Source organism: Vombatus ursinus, unplaced genomic scaffold (assembly GCF_900497805.2).
Source record: "Vombatus ursinus unplaced genomic scaffold, bare-nosed wombat genome assembly UNPS02014768.1, whole genome shotgun sequence".
In the NCBI taxonomy this organism is placed as follows: Eukaryota; Metazoa; Chordata; class Mammalia; order Diprotodontia; family Vombatidae; genus Vombatus; species Vombatus ursinus.
In genome coordinates, this window is record NW_020954546.1 from 34,711,312 (window position 1) to 34,732,587 (window position 21,276).

The 21,276-nt window shown below is 44.1% G+C and overlaps 1 protein-coding gene across 2 annotated transcripts in view; it reads right to left on the bottom strand.

Annotated features, from left to right (window-relative positions):
• Positions 1 to 1,026: 1,026 nt before the first annotated feature.
• LOC114043083 (sorting nexin-27) overlaps positions 1,027 to 21,276 on the bottom strand; it is a 74,814-nt gene continuing 54,564 nt past the window's right edge. Inside the window, exons 5-12 of one of the 2 annotated variants that reach the window (XM_027862000.1) lie at positions 19,349 to 19,453; positions 18,243 to 18,321; positions 15,173 to 15,336; positions 9,785 to 9,874; positions 6,724 to 6,873; positions 6,244 to 6,372; positions 5,825 to 5,884; positions 1,027 to 3,220 (exon numbers count right to left, since the gene is read on the bottom strand). In XM_027862000.1, coding sequence (XP_027717801.1) covers positions 3,143 to 3,220; positions 5,825 to 5,884; positions 6,244 to 6,372; positions 6,724 to 6,873; positions 9,785 to 9,874; positions 15,173 to 15,336; positions 18,243 to 18,321; positions 19,349 to 19,453 — 855 coding nt within the window. In that variant the 3' untranslated portion in view covers positions 1,027 to 3,142. Of the gene's footprint in view, positions 5,052 to 5,824; positions 5,885 to 6,243; positions 6,373 to 6,723; positions 6,874 to 9,784; positions 9,875 to 15,172; positions 15,337 to 18,242; positions 18,322 to 19,348; positions 19,454 to 21,276 lie in introns of both variants that reach the window. The other variant, XM_027862001.1, reaches the window with a different exon arrangement.

Here is a 21,276-nt window from a genome sequence, read left to right on the forward strand (position 1 = left end):
GGCAGGCCCCTGGAAGGCTGTTTTACTCATAAGCCCTTTAGGGTGGGGATGAACTTGAGCTATCACTGGGGCCCAGTTGCTTTGGGTAGGTCCAGCCTCAATTCTGGGGCCGTTGGCATGAAAAGGCATCCTTGGAGAAAAGGCTTCAGGGCCCCCAAGGGATTGGGGACTAGGCCACAAGACCAGAGAGCCCCAGAGGAAAAAAAAAAAAAAGACATGAATATCAAGTAACAAATGTCCTTTGAAAGGTATGACATAGCTAAAAATACCAGAGAGTAGAAGCCATACCGCCTTTCAACTTGGATCCCAAAGGGAACACCACACCCTCACAATCCCTCCATTCCTAATGCTGACTGGGAAATGGAAAGGGGTAGAAGGGGTATGTGTGAAAGCATGCCTAGGCAATGATGAGAGGGGGGTCGCCACGGCTTCTCTGTGGGCCACTCCTAGGTCCAAACTGTGAGAGTGAAGGGAACCCTAAACCCTTCTTCCCCACTTAAATCTTCTCCCCTCTTGCTTCTCTTATGTTTCCATCTTTGGATATCTCCAACTAAATTTCTGGCATGATTTCCATGTAGATCTGCCTACAGGTAGGAACCTGGAACAGTAAGTTCTCCTACTAGGTCCAGAATATCCCAGTAGGGAAAAATGAATTCTCCAAAGGGAATTCCACTGGAGAGGAGGCATGGATTTTAGATGGCCCACAGTATTCAAAATGCTGCCCTGTTGGTCCTGATCTGAGGCACTTGAGAGTCAAAGGGTTTTCACCCATTCCCTGAGCTCTGAGGTTTTTGTTTTTTTAGGCAATTGGGGTTAAGTGACTTGCCCGGGGTCACACAGCTAGTACGTGTCATGTGTTTGGTCCGAGGTAGGATTTGCACTCAGGTCCTCCTGACTTCCGGACCGGTACTCTATCCACTGTGCCACCTAGCTGCCCAACTGAGGTTCTTCTTTATCCCATATCCCAACTCCAAGAAGCAGCAGAAGGCTGAGCACTTTCATCAATAAATCAATTTATTTAAAAGAATATGTTACAATTAATTACACTAAGTGACATTACCAAACAATTTTAGAGTGGTTAGCTCTAGAACAAGGAATGAAAGAAACACTGTTAGCCATTGTGTGTTTTCTCTTCACATTTCTTAAATCACAAATAAAAAATACAAGATACTGCAGTGAAAATACAATTAGAGTTTCTCTCAAATAAATTAAAAGAGTGCATGGCCTGGGGAGAGCTGAAACCAAATCCTAAGTTCGAAAAGGGGAACATGATACAACATTGGTTTCCATGTTAGCAGTTGGCCCAAACCTCCCACCCTACATTCTCCCTCTCTCCTTTTAGGATTCCTTTCCATAGTTCTAAACTGTCCATGCATTCCAAATCATTGTGGAGAGCAAGACAATGCTGTCCTGGGATAAATGAGGCCTGAAATGACATGCTTGGATCTGGGAGAGGACGGTGGGGAGAGGCAGAGGAAGTGGTACTGGAAGAATGGAGGGAAAGGGGAGCTCAGTATGTCCCCAACACCCACCACTACGGGTCAAAAATGTCCTTTTCCTCTATGCACACCACATCTTCCTCATCCCCAAGATAAAGTGCCACTGAATATGGAAAGGAATACTAGGAGGGCCTACGGAGATCCAACCACAGGGCCCTCAAATTCTATCAATCTAGCCCATAGCCTTAGGGCATGACAATCTCCTGAACAGAAGGGCAGCCATAGTATGTCTGACAAATCACCCAGGACTGGGAACCCTTGGGGAAAAATGCTCCCCAGGAGCCAGGCCCCTAAGCTGATGGAGTTAGGGAATGGGACAGAAAAAGAAAGCCCTTCTGAGGGCCTCAGCCTGCTGTTCCAGATACTGAATCTGACCTAAAAGGAGGATAAGGTAAGCCTGTAAGTGGCTCACCTGGACCAGTCAACAGAAGTTACTTAAGTAGGCCAGGGTTGTGGCTTTGGACCTTTGATTCTAATTTCTCCAGGAGAGCTCAGGCCAAGAAGCTAACATGAGCACCCTTAGACCTGTACCGTAGCTGAGCTGATTTCCTATGGGATTTAGGAGTGGAGATAGGAAAAGCATAAGACCATTAAGAATTATCAAATGCTTAGGCAAGAAATAAAGTCAAAGAGACTAGCTGAAGACTATGGGCCTTGGGAAATGGGAGACCTGGCCAAAGGGCACCTCCCTAAAATGCAGGAGTATGCTCAGGTCTGCTCTTTTCCTCAGTTCCCTCATAGCTCTCAGCACTTGTCTCAGAGAACAAAAACTACACTGAGCCAAAGAGAGTGGGAGGAAGGGGGAGGGGGCCAGGAAGACCCTGCTGGCTCTAGTGAGGGTACACGTAGCCTGTGCCAACCTCAGGATGGAAAGTAGAGGAAATTTCAAATGAGAAGGAGAAGCATGTCAGACCTAACACTGGCTCATGGAGAGATGGGCTCATTTTCCTAACCTGCAGGCTCCTGGGGCCATGTCGACCTTTGGCACCAGAAACCTGAGGTATAGTGGGGGGGGGGGAAGGGTGAGCACGGCAGGAAGGGTCTCTTCCTCTTTACTACAAATGGGATGCTTTGTTCATGATGCAGCTTCAAGAGGGGATTGCCCACAGATCATCACATCTAGCCTTCCTGGCATCTTTCCACAGGGCTCCATTCCCTGAATGCCGAAGCATAAAGGGATAAACGTGTCAGAAAGGGACTATGGCAGCTGCAGCATACTGTAGAGATGGGGGGGGGGGACGACTCATATGGAAGGGAAACTGAAAAGAAAATCAAGAGTACACTATCCAGAAGGCATTGCTCCCTCACTCGTCTTCCCCAGTGTTGGCTTTCTATTACCATGCAAAGAGGGCAGACAAATCCAAATGCCATTAACTATGTCTCTCTCACTATTCTGAGGCCAGCATCCTGCCATTCGAGGATTCTCTGGGTGGTCTGTCCCTCCCCATGACAGAGAGGGGCAGGTTTCAATCATCTTGAAATATCAACAGAACTGTGGCCAAAAACCTCCTAGAGGCTTGGAGGAAGAAGCCAGCATATTCTCTTTCCAAAGCTTTTGGCTCCGTCCTAAACTGGTTAAAAACCAAAATGAAAAAGTCAATCTTGTGTAAAAGCCTTCAAATGTGGATTCACTTCCCGCAACTTTAAACTTTCAGCACATTCTTGAGCTCTGCAAAGTCTGATTCCAAGTCCACCTGAGTTAGCAGTGATGGAGAGGTGTTCTATGCAGACCCAAGTCATCAGGTGGGCAGATACCAGGAAGACAGGGTGAGAAAGAGAGGAAGAAAAGTAGACAACTTTCTGCAAATACATTTCTGGTTTTGAGATACAGATCATAAAAAATAAATTTCAAACCCTTGGCAACCCCTGCTCAAGGAAGACTAGTAGCCTCAAGTTAGACTTACTTTCCATAAAGCTGACCAAGCCACCCTTCAGAGTTTGGTTTTTTTCTTTTTTTTTAGGAGGAGAGAGACTGAGAAGTGTTAACAGTAGCACCCCATGCTACCCTATCCTTGTGTTCGTAATGCAGCCCACACAGAGCCCCTTTAAAAGAAGTTAGTTTGTCTCAAAGGTCTAACAAGTCAAAATGGGTTCTGTGGGTAGAAAAGGTTCCCCTTTCCACTGTGTCTCTCAATTTCAGTCATCCACCATTTCTCTGATAAAGCTCCTGCCTTGGATCTCAACTGATCTCCATGGTGGAGGTTGGGGTCAGTTAGCAGAGCAAAGGGCCAAGGATCTCAATTATCCATAAAACCATGAACAAATCCCTAACACTGCTGCCCTAGGAAGCTATTTTAAAACCCATGACTTAGAAAAGGTGACAGTGTTCTGGTTGGGTGAAGTGCTTATCTATACAGGGTATTACTTCCCTTTTCTTCCTCCATACAAAGCCAAGTTTCATGTCCAAACCTGTCAGGTCTAGAACCATTCCTTATCACTAGTTCCGGAAAAAGTGATTGAAGGGTGGACATGACCACCACAAGGCACGCCTGGGTTTTCTGGAGGAAATGGACCACACAGAACAACGTCCAGTGCCCACCCCACATCTGTACTGCTTAACCCAGGACGCCGATGAAGTCTGGGAGAGCTCCTCAGAGAAGCAGAGAAGTGAAGTGAAACATGGCTGGGGAAAGGTGAGGAACGAGAAGGACGTGGAAGCTGGGCATCTTTCTCAGAGCCAAGAGGCGGCCTTGACCAAGTCTTCTGATTAAGCACACTACCCGTACCAGACAAGAATCTTTTCCTCTCCCCAGCATCTCTACCCTCCACCCTCCTGGAAAGCAAAAGGAACCACACTTCCTTGCCTTTGAGGCTCCATGTCAACCTCTAGCCAGGATCCGCACCCAACACAAATAAAGGAAGAAAAAAAACCCAAGCAGGTTGTAAACTTTTCAAGTCCTTCATGAGGAGAGGTATTTTCCCTGTAATTTTTTTTTTAAAGTTTGTTTCAAAGGAAAAAAAGAACAAGAGAGAGAGACAAGAGTAATGAAACCTGGTGAAAGGTGTGTAAAAATGCAAGCTAAAAAAGGTACTGCCGTCAATATGAAATTTAAAAAGAAATATATATGTATATACGTGCAGCTAATTTGTGTATATATATATAATTTTTTTTTACATACATACATATATACGTTTGAACAGTGCAAATGGATGGAGTCCATAGTTCCAGTTTTAAAAATAGAGTCCAAGGAGAGTTTGTTGGTGGGAGGCCTGGGCAAAAGACAAAGACCCCTCTAGCGGCTTGGCGGGGCACATTGGCTTTCCAGGTGACCACTTGGTTGGCTTCTGGTGCTGACCATCCTATGTTTTCTACCAGCTCAATTCCAGACATGAAATTCACAAAGGGGATTATTAATATTCAGTTTAGGGCTTTTTTAATACAATGACTTTTTTTTTTCTTTTTCTCCTCTTTTGTAAGTGTTAATGGTTACTCTGACATAGGGAGTGGAAGCAGGGAGAAACAACGTATGAAGGGGAAGGAGAGGAGGGAATGAGGGGGTGGGGCTAGGTGGCCATATCCCTCTGCTGTGACCTGGCCATCTGGAAAATGTTCTGAAAGGAAAAAAGAGAAAAAAAAAAAAACAAAAGCCTGGTTATGAGGGAGCCTTGGGAGCCCCACACACATTTCTAGTGTGGAAAACCCGAGACACAGAAGCTGTACAGGTAACATTTGGGAGGGGGGGCAGAGCACATCTCCTCCCCATGCCATCCACATAAATGTCCAGACCCAGAGCTAGGGCTGACATCTCCAGACGGCCTCTATTGTTACATCAAAATGCGTCTTTTCATTCCATAGGCTGAGCTGTCCTTCCTAAAACCCTTTACGTTCTTTCTGAAGAGTAAGCGGCCAGCTACAAAAGCAGCTTCCTAGGAGACCATGCCCAGCACTGGCTCAGACAAGGCCCGTGAGAGAGGCAGCAAAGCACCTGTACACCCACGAGGGCAGAAAATCTTGACTGAGACCCTGCTCCTGATCAGTCCCCTGCTCAGAGCCACGTCCCAGAGCCAGCCATACTGGGAGGTAGGGGGCAGAGGGAAAAGCGAAGAGATCAGAAAAAGACAAGACAGCACAGGGTCTTGACAGTCACTGTTTGCTGGGTCAGGGCTTCGCTGGCTTAGCCCGATTCCTGCCCAGCACATACCAAAGTGTCTCTTGGAATGCTGTCCTGGGCTGTGTGTGGTCTGCAATGGGGACTCATGGGGTGGGGGGGGGGGGGGGGGAGCAGTGAGAAGGAAAGGAGGGGGTAATTGCAGGGAGCCAGGCCACTGGCCCAACAATCCTCTGTTCAAAGAAGCAAAAACCAATGAGCAGAGCTCGGAGTTACCTCTTTCCTCCACTTGAGTTCGCAGAACACCCTCTCGAAGCACTCGTGCATGTAATTGAACTGAAAGAGAAGCAGCGGCACTCACCACCCCCTCACTGCCAGCGTTCTCCCCCAACTCCCTCAGGACAAGGGCAAACGTGGCTCGCAGGTGGACAGCTGCCAACGGGGAGCCCTCCCCAGCCCATCCCCAGCTCTCGGGCTCCTCCCTGTGGCTGACGGAGGAGAGGACGTGGCTCCATCCACCACCTTTTGGGGCTAGAGGAACAAGGGGAGCTCGACTCTGAAGGGCCAGCCTGGGGTTCTGGGACCCAGACAGGTGCAGAGGACAAGACTATTCCCGTTGTGTTCCTCAGCTGGCCGATTCTCAACTTTACGTGCATCCAGTTTTTCCAAAACATGCAACCCATCTGACCACTCACATAGGGTGTGAAGATTTTGACCCATCGCGGCTTCTTCTCTCCTCGCGCATATTCAAAACAGAAAGCCATCCCCTCTTCATCCGTGTCCCATCGCTGCATCTCATCCCACTCAAAGGCTATTACCTGGTTCTGAGCATCAGAGAGCAAAACATCAGGGGGAGAGGCGAGGATCGGGAGCTGGACGGGGTCTGGGTCAGCAGCAGGGGGAGAAGGGGTGGAGAAGGGCAAGGCCGGCCGGGCCAGGCAGAAAGAACAGAACAGCAGCTGGACAACGAAGACGAGAAGCAACAGAGCTCTACTGCCAGCTCGCCAGGCCCAGTCAGCACACAGCTGTGATTCGCTTCTCCTCCAAGGAGAGGGGCCCAAAGTATGGCCGATGACTTCGGCACCAAGTCCACACCAAACATACGTCCTCACTCTCACGGGAGTCTCCCAGTGATGTCTCCCCTCACGTCCCCCAGCCTTCTGCATGGCTCTCACCTCAAGCTGTCCCTCTTCCGTGCAGGCATGTAGCTTGAAGTGCGTGATGCTGATGGCTGTGATGACATGTCCCTTCCGCCTCGAGTCGCAGGAACAGTGGGGGAAGATAATCTCATTGTAGCCCTCACAGGTCCTAAGCATGTTGAGGTACTGGGGAAAGGAAGGGGAAAAGCTGTATCACTAGGAAGTCAACTTCCTACAGAGAAGCTAGGAGGAAAGAAAGCACAAGAGACAGAGAAGGTTCTGGAGGGAACGAAAGCCCCACCCCCCAGCACCTGGAGACTTGCTTCTGCACCTCCACCTCTTACAGGAGGGGAGAAATGACCCCCTCTCTCACTGCCAGGACAGCAGAAGCCCTCACGTCATTCATTCTTGTGCCTTCCTTTCACAGAGCCCAGACCCACAGAAATCCAGACACCCCTTTATTAAGGACACCCAGGAAAGAGGGTGTGGCCACCTCTCTCCCCTTTCCTTCTGCCCCAGGGAAGTTAGCAGTCTCCTCCCAAGGAGGTAGGTGGTAAAGGTCTTCTCTACAGGAATTTCCTAAAAACCCTGAAGAAAGGCTTAATGGATTCTGTCCTGAACTCCATGAGAGGCCTCCAGGAAACAATCCAATAGCCTTGAACCTTCACACCCTCAATCACATGTCATCAAGGAGACAGGGAATACTGGGGGATGTTAACAGAGAGCCAAAGATAAAAGCACCCCCCCACACACACACCCCTTTTAACTTCACTAGGCTGGCAACTAGAATGGAATGCCCTGTGAAGTTGGCAGCTCAAGGGAAAGAAGGAAACAACAAAAAAGGTCACAACTCTCTAGAACGGGAGTTTGGACTGCTGGACTTCGAGGCCAACAAACCGTACCAGAGACAACAACAGATGCCACCAGGGTTTCCACTAAGGAATAGGAGAGCCCTAAGCAAATCACCTAATGTGCTCCCTTCCCTCAGTTAACATTTCCATGCAGATTAAAAAAAAAAAGCAAAAATTAATCAGAAAGGCAGCCTTAGAGGGAAAAAGAAGCCCCAGGAGCAAAGGGCCCGGGAGGATCCTGCCCCCACCCACCACCACATCATTGGCTCTGGTTGCCACTCTCTTCCCCACCCCCCACACTTCTTTGCTACCCATAGACACAGCTCAGCCTTGAATCTGAGAAAGAGATTCAGCCTCTCAGCATGTTCATCGGAAGCTCTCCACGGGCTGAATAAAAAGCGGATTCAGCTAGAAAAATGCTTTGGTAAGATTTCTACAATTCTCAGAGCATTTTTGGAGCCTTAAAGCTGGTTCTTCCTGTGTTCTTTTGTCACTGAGAAATGCTGCAGCACAAATAGGGATGGCCCTAGAGTGTGGAAAGACCTGAAGCCAAAGTCCCTTTGGACACGTCCTAGTTGTGTGACCACAGAAGGTCCTATAACCTCTCTCAACTTCAATTTCCTCATCTGCAAAAGGGTGAAGCTAATTAATCCCTACCTCACAGGGCTATTGCAAGGAAAATGACTGTTCAGCCTCAAAGTGCTCAATGAAAGGTGAGTTATTACCAGCAACATCCCTTTGGGAAGTAATAGGGCTTAGGAAGACATTTTGGACCATAACGTAGATGAAAACCAAGATCACCCTGGGCTGCGGCGAGGAAGGAGGCAAGGGGAAGTCTCAGGGGATCAGTTTAAGGCCAGTGAGCACAACCATATTGATCTGAATCTCTATTTTATGGGGTGCATATGTTTGAGGGTAGGGAGAGAGTGACCTGAAATTGATGGCATGTGATTTAGAAGTTAGAGAGGGAAGGGATGTGGGTTTGGTCAAAAGATAAGAGTTTTAGAAATGAGACAAACCCAAAGTTTTCACACGACAAAAGTGGGATTTGTTTACAACCATATCCAGGTGAGAGTCACAGATGTACGTTTACAACACATGGTTTTCCTCTTAGGTGTTACGAAAGCTTTAGCCTAAGGCACTGAGAGTGACATTCTTTGCCTTAAACACTATTTAAATAGGTGCCCATATCAAACAAAACAATAATAGCAACTCACTGGTATGTTACCACTTACAAAGCACTTTCCTCAAGGTGAAAAGTATAGTAAGAATCATTTTAAAAGTGTTCAATATTCATCAAGGTAGGCAAATACAGAATTAGAGGAATTATTAAAGCAGGGACTCTGGGCTTAACAGAGCAGAACGCTTTTGTGGTGAGCAAGTCAAGGTGGACTTTGGAAACCAGGTTTTAAAAAAGTGCGCACTAAGCACATTCCCCCCATCTAACTCCCAGACTTACACGGAAATCCCTTGTCTGTCAGCTCTGCAAAAGAACACTGAGTTGTGGAGAACCCCAGCATGCGAAGATATCATTTAGACCTGATTTCAATCTCTGAGTGCAAGTCAGGAATCAGAACACTATCCTACATTCTACCTTCCTTTTTTTTTTTTGTTGGTAAGGCAATCAGGGTTAAGTGACTTGCCCAGGGTCACACAGCTAGTGAGTAGCATGGGTCTGAGGTCGGATTTGAACTCAGGTCCTCCTGACTCTGGGCCAGTGCTCTACCCACTACAGCCCCCAGCTGCCCTTCCTACACTCTACCTTCAACAGAAACTGAAATTCAGTCCAACTCAGAACTGGAAGGGGACAGAGAAGCAAACATGTATTTTAATGCAAACCCTGGCAAGGATGTGAACAGTCCTCTCTAGGTTTTTGGCCATCCCCTTAAGCATTAAGTTTTAGGAAAGTGTCATAAAACAACACCACCTGACTGGAAGGACCCTATTACAATGCATAAGAAGAGATTTTTGGAACAGGAAGCATCACTTACACAAAGCTTATTTTTTCCTGGCAGTCTGAAAATCTCTACTGTGCAGAGGGACAAACCAAGCACACCTAGGGTGTCAATGAACTACCCCAAATCTTACAACGGATTAGGAGTAGGGTCAAGGCAAAAACTCGGCTCCCAACCCCCTTGTTTGAGCTGTATCACCAGGACTGCATTACTCCCCTGCAAATGCACTGGTGTGAGGGGTTTTGCCATGAGGGAAGTTCAATCCTAGAATTAAGAGGAACACAAACCTACCATAACCATCTTCCTCTGTTCACATAGCTTCTGTAACTGGTATGATTTTTCCTCTGCTTTTATATAACCTTTTTTCACATCATCAACAGCCTAATATCCAAAAATAAGCAAAAAAGAGAGGGAAGAAAAAAATGATTGTAACATTAGGTCTTTAGAAAAATGGAGGAACAGATTAATTTCCAGAGTTATTCTATTCATTCTGACCATTTTCACCATTGAGATAATCATTATTTGCTTAATGAAAGACTGCTAGGTACACTGATTCAACAATCATCAGGTACTAGATAAAAATTCTCAATTTCTTAGCCTAATATTCAAGACCATCCCTAATCTGGCCCCAGTCCATTTCTCCAGCTTTATCTCACACCACCCTCCATCATGTTGTCTAAGCTTCAGGCAAACTGAGCTACTACTCACCTTCCAAGGAACACGCCCCTCCCTCTCTCCCTGACCTCCTTCCCCATCATCTCCATCTATCAACATCATATCCATTCTTCAAGGCCCAGCTCACCTAGCAGTGATCTCTTCATTATATGCTTTCCTAGAACTCTATGCTCCTCATATATTTATCATATTCTAATCTGCATTTTATTTATGTGTATGAAATAATAATTAAATTCAGCAAACATATATTATTAAGCACCTATTAAAATGCAAGGTACCATATTAGTTGACGGGAATGCCAAGACAAGAAAGAAACAGTCCCTGTCTTCAAGGAACTTATAATCTACTGGGAGGAAACATGCCTGCAGATAATCACATACAAAATAAACACATTTCTATTGCATTTTTAAAACTTTATCAAGTTTTCTTCTTCTAAAACAACTGTATAAGGTAGATAGTACAAGTTCTATTACCTTCATTTCACAGACAGAGGAAACTGAAGCTCACAAATCATATGACTTGCCTCTGGTTTTACTGTTACTAAGTATTAGAATCCAAATTCAGGTCTTACGACTCTAAGTCCAATACTCTGTCCATGACATCATGGTCACCTCCTAACATATAAATTCACTCCTGTAAGATTTTTTAAAAAAATTTACCTGGCCTCTGAAATATCAATGTAGGTACTTCCTCTACCAAGCAGATCAGCATCTTCTCTGAACCTTTCAGTTATAGAGAGCTGCCTGGGTCACTGAGAAGTTAAGTGATTTGACCAAGTTCACAGAACCAGGATGACACAGAGGCCAAACCTGAACCCAGGTCCCCTGATTGAGAGTCTGTCTCTCTACCCTGTCATGCTGCCTTTGGAGACTGTAAACGTAAGTGCAGAACTGAGTATCATATCTATCTCCCCACCAGTCCCCAGCTAGAAAGGGCTTTGTTCTTCTACTTCGGTGGACAGATGAGCCAGGAATATGGTCCTGATGCAAATGGCCCCTCATCAAAACCGGCCTTTTCCACTTTTCTGATCTGTGTCTGTTTACCCAGAAATCCTCCACAGACCACTGACCCTCTAAATCCTTAACATTCTATTGGTACAAATGATTGTGCATGCAACACCCAGAATTATCCATGTTGCTGTTCGTGCACCTGCTTTTCCAGTTCTATTCTGGCACACACCACTGGTGGTGAGATGCTGCCACCAGCTAACAACTATCACGTCTACTTCTCTTACCTCTTGGTCACCTGTAACTTTGATTCTTTTGGAACCATAGTGTTGCATGATTCACAACCATATTGTATCACTGAGCAAATACTGATGCTGAAAACATGGGCTTCTATGTCAGAGAAGAGCATGGGAATCGCTGAAACGGCATGGTTGCCAGTTTCATTAAAGAGATCTGTAGTATTCTAGTACTCTGTTATTCACAAAGGAGCATCTGCGATATCTCACTGTTGAGAATGAATTCCTCTTCCTTTTAGACACTGTACAAGATATCCTCAATAACCCTGAAAAACATTTTTTTTTTTACCAAGCCTGTCTCTCCCTGATTTACACCTTGTTTGTAACACTGATAATTAAACGATCTTTAAAATTACATTTTATATTGTCTTAACATATATATGAAGGACATCTTGGTGGAGAACAGCCTTTAATACTGTATTTTAGATTTAGCAAATCAAATACTTTTCTGTAATCAAGCGATAGTTACAGTAGTATCTTACATCCCTACACTACTTACATCAACTGCAAGACTAAAAATTGGTCTACTATAGAAAACTGGCTATGAAAGCCTGCTTCTTCTCTCTCATGTCTTCATGAAGGAAGCCCTCAATATGTGAATAGACCATTCTCACTAAGTTTACATGGATGAGAAAGTAATCACATGGGCCAGTAGCTGCAAATGTCTTCTCATTTAATTTTATTTTGGTATCAATACCATCAGTAATCTTTTCTATTTTCACAGATATCTTGAAAGTCGATCCCCAAGTGCCTTCAGTCCACTGACCTATTATTCGTCTAATCCACCTTTCCTATTCTAGTTTCACTTGCCAATACATCCAATCTTGACCTCATGCTCTGCCACCGTTTTCCTGGCTAATTACCTTATCCCCAGTGATCTTCCACTGTTTTAAACCTGTGAATCCATATATCCCTAAGTAACCCCCACATATGATTTCTCTGTTAACTCTCCAGGGCTTAGCAGGAGAAAGTTGTGAAATTAAGCTGATTTCATGCACTAAAAATCAGTGTATAATCTCAGCTGGGTACTTGCTGATGCACAATACTTTTATTCTATCCTATCAACTCATCTCATTCCCCAGAGTGAACATCCCAGGTCTTTTTTCTTTTTTATTGCAAGTAACTTCACTCCTACTTCATTGAAAAGATCCAGACAAAAATTCTCTTAGCTCTCTTCCTTCATTTCTTAAATGTTTTTAATATAACCCATTTTCTTCTTTTCCTTCCAGTTAAAAAAGAAAAGGTATTCTATTGCTAAGGCTAACCCTTAAGACCTGCAACTGTAAACCTATTATCTCCATCCTCCTCCAAGAACCTAGTCTGGCAGCCACCTCTCTCTCACATGCACCTTCAGAATTTCTTTCCCCTGACTCTTTTCCAATTGCCTTCACACATGCTCAGATCTCCCAAATATTTTTAAAGCCTTCCTGTGAAAATCTTACCAGCATGCTGCTAAAGGAAGCCTTATGACTCTATCTCCCTCAGTCTCTTTTCTCCTCCGATTAGAGGGCTTGGAAGGTAGAATACCAAACTCCTCCCAAATATTTTTAAAGCCTTCCTGTGACTATCCAGATAGTCTACTCCACTGCTACCCCATCTCTCCTCCCTTGCTACACTTCTTATAAGAGTGTCCTCTATTTTTTCTTCTACCTACTTTCCCAACTCCAAACAATCTGGTTCTAACTCTACCACTGTTCTGAAACTGCTCTAAAATTAACCAAAGAAAAACAGTCAACCAAATAAAAAACTCTTCATCAGCCCTCATTTTCCTTGACCTCTCTGTAGCTTTCAACACTGGTAACCATCCCCTCTCTACTAGTTAATCTATACTTTACGGGGACCAGTCATAGGATCACTGAATAACAGACCATAAAGAAAGGACCAGAGACTATCTTAACCTATCCCCCTTATCGTACATTTGAGGAAACTGAGTCACTAGTCATCTAGCTTTCACCTTTCCCTCTGAAATACTCCTTTTTCATCTCATTTCCTCTTCCCAAACATTTAATTAAGGTGTTCTCCAAGGGTCTGTCTTTGCCTGCCTTCTCTTTTCTTTTTCTACTCTCTTCCTTAATAATCTTGTTCTATGACATCAACCACAACCTCTATGTAGACAACTCAACTCTGTATTTATCTCTGATCTCTCTTTTGTGCTCCAGATCCAAATCCAGAAGGCATCCAGATGCTTACCTGCCCACCAACACCTTGAGTAAAATTCAACATGTCCAAACAGGCACTTTATTAATCTCCCTCAACAAGTCTACTCTTTATCATAACTTCATTCATTATGTCAATGTCAACAGCACTACATCTCATTTTAGTCCCCACATTTGAGACCTGGGGATAATAGCTTCAACTCTTTCCTCTTCCTAACTTGTGATAAACTATCAGCTACTAAGTCTTATCATTCACAATACCATCTTACTACCCCCTCTCTGCTCCCACTGGTACAACCTTAATACAGGCCTTTATCATCTGGATACCTATCTGCACTACTATAACAGCCTTGTAAAAAGTCTTTCAGCAAAAGACTTGTTTCCCCATCCAAACCTACCTTCTTACTGCTGCCAAAATTATCTTCTTTATGAACAAATTTGGTTATGTCACACTTTTGTTTAAAGCCTTCCAACTGCTTATTAAGTAGACTTCAAATATTTCTGACTGGCATTCAGGGTGCTACACTACCTATATTTAGCCCTGTACTCCTTAACACTTTCATCAAAGATTTTAATAAAGGCATAGATGCCAAGCTTCAGTCTTTTATTACCAATTGCCTATTGTATATTGCAGACCAGATGTCCCTGACAATCTTAAATGAAGCTCCCAAAATAAAGGTGATCAGTGGAATCTGTGCATCTGCTGCCCTGCCTGACAGAGTTGGTCTTAACTCCACAAACAAGATGCCCCTCCCAGGATAAGCTCTTCACTTCTAATCTCACCATCATGCCGCTAATGGAAGCCTTATGATTCTACCTCCCTCAGCCTCTTCTCTCCTCCGATTAGAGGGCTTGGAAGGCAGAAGACCAAGCTCCTCCCAATGCTTTCCTTTAGAGAGGGAAGAAAATTCCCACTGTTCCCTCTTGCTCTGCCTGGTCTCAACTCCACAGAACAAGATGCCCCTGGTCCTGTCCCCCACCCCAAGACATACCCTTCCCTGCCTCCTTACTGTATTGTCTCCCCCCCCATTAGATTTTAAGTTCCTTGAGGGCAGGGACTTTCTTTTTATTATATGTCCAGTGCTTAGCATAGTCCCTGGCACATAGCAGGCGCTTAATAAATATTTATTAAATTGGATTCTAGACACTAAAAGTCTATTAATACAGCCAAAAATCAGGGTTTTGTTTTGTTTCTGCAACATTACACTGCTGACTCAATGAACTTGTAGTCAACTAAGTCTTTTTCACAAGATGTTTCCATCCATTCTTTCCTCACACAGTTGATGCCAATTACTCTAACCTACTGAGACTGACCTGAAATCCTATTCTATCATGCAAAGTGTTACTAAATAAATTCACTCATTCCACAACATTTATTAAATACTTAAGGTGTGCAGATGTTCAAAGCACTATGTTAGTTGATGGAGGAGACCTAAAATTTAGGTAAGCCATGGTTCTGGCCCTCTGAGCTTAGAGCCTAATATTAGCTATCCTTCTCAGCTTTGTCTTTTGCAATTGTGATAAACAGGCTGTCAACTAGTCAAAAGATTGAGATTATTATCTACCAATTACAAATGAAAAGAAAGTCTGAGCCAGTGTACCCACCTGATGGAAGAAGTAGGTAACTGCGAGGTCATTATCATTCAGAAGAACCTCCTCTTCTGTAGTAAAGAGCCATTTGCGGATGGTCAGGCAGGTGCCTGGCACAGCTGATGTGTAGTTCTGGACATAGAGCTTGTGGGGGAATTCATTGGGAGCCAGCTTACGTACTACAAGTTAGAGAAAAGACACAAAGCTCATAGAACCAGGCGGAAAAGATACAAATTTTCCTGATTCAGACTGCACAGGCCAAATTGGGAATGGCAAGCTATTACCCAAATGACATTAGAATACCAGCTCAGATATATCAAGAGACACTTCGAGAGCATAAATAAGCATTTGCCTTGACAAATCTGTTTCTCTCACCCTTTCAACTCTTCACAAACTGACTGGCATTCCTTTCTCTGTCACCTGAGCAACAGGTAACATGCTAATTAAGTTAACATGCTAATAGCAATAACTGCCTCCAACTCCTCTCCAGCTAAAATATCTGGCCGACTCTTTGGTCAATTACATCCAGCTGCTGTCTACAGAACATAGTTAAAGAAAGGCTTTCCTTCATACAGCTAAGTATTTTCAAACTCTCAGGTTTCAATTCTCAACAAGTTATTTTCACTATTGATGGGTGAGAAGTTCTTTACCAAAGTGAATCCTAAAACGTAATCTTCAAAATTACATAATCTTCTGAGGAATGCCACTTTCCATGCCTAATAGTATATAAGCAGGAACTACAAAAATCACTTTTAGTTTCTACAGTGCCTTCCTAAAGAATAACCCAGAAAAATTCCTCCTCTTGATCTGTCTTCATCAAAAGATAAAGAATGAAGTTAACCCTTTCTATCTGACAAAATAAAAAAATGAAATCTGGAAAAGAAAAGTAATTTGTCTATAGGACAAAGGCAAGGTTGGGATTAGAATCCAAGTGTCCTGATGACCCCTTTGGGAGTCTTCTTTTTCCCCTTTCAATTCATTCAGTGTGTTTTACTTTCAGTTTCAAATTCTCTCCTTCCTTCTTCCCTCTCCCCATTCACATTCAGAAGGTAACAAAAACAAAACCCATTACAAATATGTATAACTATGCACAACAAATTCCCACAGTCATGTCAAACAAAAAAAAAGAAAGAAAGAAAGAAAGAAAAGGAAAAAAATGCAGACAAAAGAAAGAGAAAAGTAAAAAGAAAAGATCCTTTAACATGCACTTGGGGTTCAACAATTCTCTATCTGAAGGAGAGCAGAATGTTTCATTATGAGTCCTCTGGAATTGTGGTTGGACATTGTGTTGATCAGAGTTACCAAGTTTTAAAAAGCTGATTATCTTCACAATATTGTTGTTATTGTATAAATTGTTCTTCCGTTTCAGCTCACTGAACTTTGCATCAATTCATACAAATCTTCCCAGGTTTCTCTGAACCTATCCCTGTCCTCATTTCTTACATCACAATAGTATTCCACTACACTCATTTACCATAACTTGTTCAGTCATTCCCCAATTGATATGCATCTCTTCAGTTTCCAAATCTTTGCCACCATAAAGAGGGGCTACAAGTATTTCTTGTACATATGGGTCCTTTTTCTCTTTCTTTGATCTCTTTGGGGTATAGACTTAGTACCTCTTGGGACCTCTTCCTGCCCTGGTGCCCTGCCTCAGCCTTCTTTCAGTCTCTGGGCACTGGAATGCTACCTGCTGCTGTTAATTTAGTTATGGCCACCATGCCCTCCTCCCCACAGTTGTCAAGGACCCTTCTGTCCACCTCGAAAGCCCCACTAGGCTAGAATAGTGACTCTTCCAATCAGAATTCAGTCTGATGCATTTTCTAGATCTTTGTCAAACAGGTGTGTTCAGAGAGCTAAGCTAAAATGCTTCATCTTATACCACCATCTTGACTCCACCCCTTGGGAGTCTTCATCAAATGATTCTATCTTCCTTTCTAATAGCACAAATAATTAATCCATGAGCTATCAAGTTCCTTGTAATCTTAGTCACATGTGTCTCTATAAGAAGTTCAATAGGTCAAACTGATCTAGGGACAGAAAAAGAACAAAATAGCAGGCGGAAAATAAACTTGTTCCCTCAAGCTCCGAGACTAGACCATAGGCCTATTTGTTGTTTCTCCTTTGTTCTCAAAGATCGGGAAGATGATGTCATGACTTGCCAGTGAACTGGATTTCAGTGAGGGAGGGCTGTGCAAAGTCACCAGCCTCACTTTCTCCTCCAGAGCCATCTGGATCCAGCAGCAAGATACAGATCAGGACAACTGGAGATGGCCTCCATGGCCCTATTTAATTGAAGGATGAAGGATCTAATCAACCAACACTGTCCATGTTCTTCCTATCCTCATTCCTGCAATTTCAGTGCTGACACAGAACAGGACCACACTGAGTAAGAGATCAATGTCATGTAAGAGTGAATCCTCTGACTTCCTTTCCAATGAGTTACTGGAAACCCCTCATCCCCATCCCATCATGCCTTATTACCCACTGGAAGAATGTTTCTGAAAGCCTGAACTTCTTGTGAACTTCTTCGGAGGGAGTTTAGGAATATGAAAACATGCAATAAATCAAGAGTGTTTTAAGTCAACTTTCCCCTCCTCTGCTGAGAAAGTCCCCCATTCCAATTAAACTTTGTGGAAAAAGCATTTAGAATTCTAATTTTAAAATCTACTTCCTCTTCTCGGGACTATTCCCATAGAAGAACAAAGATTTAAAATTTTAGTTTGGGGGGAAAAAAAAAAGGTAGACACAAAGGTAGACACAGTCTCCAAAACTGTGCCTAATCCACTCAGGAATAGCAGACAGCATGCCATTGCACCAGAAAGAAATCAGACATCTGCCCTAAGATGTTGCAGAATAATCTGTATTTTGAAAGAAGAAGGTAGCAACAGTGATCTAACACCTCTGGAGCTGCTGCTGAAAGACTAAGCCTCAAGGTCTACCTTCCTGACAAAGGAGATTCTAAATGATGTAATTTCCTTTACTTTGGGGTCCCACCCCCTTGGGTAGGTTATTCTAACCTGACAATTTACTAAAAGTTTTGAATCCCAAAGTAAAATATTTCAAAGCAGATGCTGGTACTTACCAAAGGAGTGATTAATCACCTCAAACAAGGCAAAGTAATTCACGGTCGTGCTGTCCATGCCAACCTTTGCTGCGATAGCCTACAGCACAAGTGGAAGCACAGGTCAACATGAGGAAAACTCCACCCGGCAATGCTTAGAGTGGGGGTGAGAAAAGCCCCCTGGCCAAAACAAAAATTCACAGCTGGAAAAAATTAATCCCTAAACACTGAGGTCACAGAATGCAGCTTTGTACGAACACAAGTACAAATTTTTAGCCACTCAACACAAAGCACCTTTTGGTACTGGTGACTGCTACTCGAACTGGTTTCTTGGTTTTCCGGGTATCACAGAGTCCCCCAGCTCCCTCACCCCAGCCAGCCTGGCCAAAGTCACAGTAAGTTCCCCAAGAAACTGTCATCAAGCCCCTCATGAAAATGGTGAAATGCTAGGGGCTGGCCTCCTTCTCAGTCAACCTGAATCTGAGGAGAAGGCTAAAGGGGGGGATGCCGCACATCACACAAACTGCCTCTCCCCACTCCCCTGAACACTCAATTTACACTGTTCACACTCAGTTCTAGGTGGGGTGGAGTTCATGACCCCCAGCTGGCACACTAAGTCCAGGACTCAAGTACAAACAGCAGGGTGCCACAGTGCACAAAGTGACAGGCCCGGAGTCTGGAAGACCCGACTCTTACTACCTGTGTGACCCTGAGCAAGTCACTTCATCTGTTTGCCTCAGTTTTCTCAACTGTAAAAGGGAGATAATGACAGTACTGCCCTCCCAGAGTTGTTGGGAGAATCATAGCAGACAATATTTGTAAAGTGCTTAGCACTAGAACTGGAACAGAGTAGGCACTTTATAAATATGGATTCCTTCCCCCTCTTTTCCAAGGCTGGCTCTAAGCTGGGGGTCTCAGAAACCAAGGTCCTAGCAGGAGAAACAGTGAAAGAAAGCGAAAGACAATCTGTAAAACTGCACGTCTGTTGCCACATCTTGTCCATGGTATAGGCACAGAACAAGCATGGTCCCCCGGACACTCCTGCACAACGGTCCCATTCTTACATCCCCAAGGACGGTCACAGGTGCCCTTGGACTGATCTCAGTAACAGCGTGAGCTCCGTTTACCTGATACACCTGGTCTGTGGTGCTGTTCTTTTTAACTCGGACAGTCACTGTGGTGGCGTCTGGCAAAGCCACTCTCAGTTCGACATCAGACACGCCATTGTAGTTCTGAGGGAAGAACAGACAGAAAACGTGTGGCAGCATCGTAACTCTCTCAGCCTGGAGCACATGAGCTCAACAACAACCTGAACGTGTGAGAGACAGTAAATCACCATCCTCCTACACAGAAATAAGGGAAGTCGTGAAGAGAGGAAATGAACACATGCTAAAAATCAGCGATGTGACGGACAAGCCATGAAGGAGTCCCCTTCAAACTAGGCACAATTCAATCTCAAAGGTCCTTGGAGGAGGGGACCTTAAGGAGGTAGGTCAGCATGTCTGCCTCCCTCTCAAGTCAGAACACTTGTAAGATCCATTCCAGGACAACACAGTCATGGGAGGGGGGGGGAGGGCGGTCCTCTGTTTCCTTTTTCCAATCAGTTCAGAGCCCAATATTAAAGTAAGAAAACCTCCACAAGGATTGCTTCAACAAATACTGTTGAAATGCCTGGGTAATCGAGACTTGATGAAGAGCTATCCACATGAACCTGCTTGACCATTAAACAGTGGTTCTTTTGAGGGACTAAGAACCAATATTTGCACATCACAAAATGCTATACAGTTCCCAAAATGCTTCTGCCCACATTATCCCATTTAAGACTCACAAACAACCCTGTGAGATAGATGGGCACTACAAATATTTTTATCTCAATTTGAAGAAACTAAGGAGATGAAGTGACTTACCCACAGACATACGGCTAATAAAGGTCAAAGGCAGGTTTGGAACCCAGTTCATCCCAGCTGCAAGCTGAACACTCCATCCACTATTCCACATCGCCTCAAAAAGGTGAATGAACACTCAGATCTGAGCCGTTAAACCATCTGTTCTGACAAAGTGTGGGGCGGAATGACGGGATGCTTGTGCTTGGACCCCAATTTCTCCCTGGCCCCAGAAACACTATCCTTGTCAGGTTCCCTACATCCCAAAAACCCCATCTCTGGCAATGACTCATAAGTAGGCCCACTGAGGCAAACTATCTCTCCCTGTTACAAGAACAAGCTGACCTCTATAGAATTTCCCCTGTACTATCTTGTAAATAGAACTATCATGTACTGATTCTCACAGTTATCATGTACAATCCAAGGGTCAAGTTATAGACATCAACTCCTAAAGCTATCTTGTCACAGACATAACAGACCAAAAACACACCTCTTAAGAATCCCCTCCCCGGTGTCCAATACTGAATGACGTAGTTATATGTTATCACCTAATTAGCATACTTGGCACCTAATCTACTACTTTTCCCATATAAGCTTCAGCAACATTCTTGTTAAGTTACAGGTTCCTTAAGAATCCTTGCTCACTGAAAAGTGTAACAATAAACTTTTGCCAACTTGACTTAAAGATTGCTAGATTTTGTGAATTCATTCCAGACGACCCCATCCTATACTCTGGTCCTTGAGGAAATCTCTTGGACCTCAACATTATCTTACCCTTATAAATTCAAAAGGGACCTTTCTCTACTATAGCTTTTAATGATAATCCACAAATTATTCTACAACTCCATCCTTTAGTTTTTTGTTTGTTTTTTGGGGGAAAAAATGAAAGTATGAGTTCCTTAGTGCTTTTTATAGCACAAATTAATTTCCCTGGGCTTGACCAGTAAGACTCATTAACTATTAACTCCTTATTTGTATACTATCATAAAGCAAGAGGTAGATTAAACAAAATTCACACTGTCTCACTCTTCCCCTAAAAGAGGAACGTGGGGAAGATGATACATAACTAATGCGAGGGGCAGGAGACGGGAGGAGGAAGCAGTGAGTAAGATGGAAGATCACTGGGAGCTGGGAGGAGGCAGCAGAGAGTGGGCAGGAAATCCAAGTCTCTT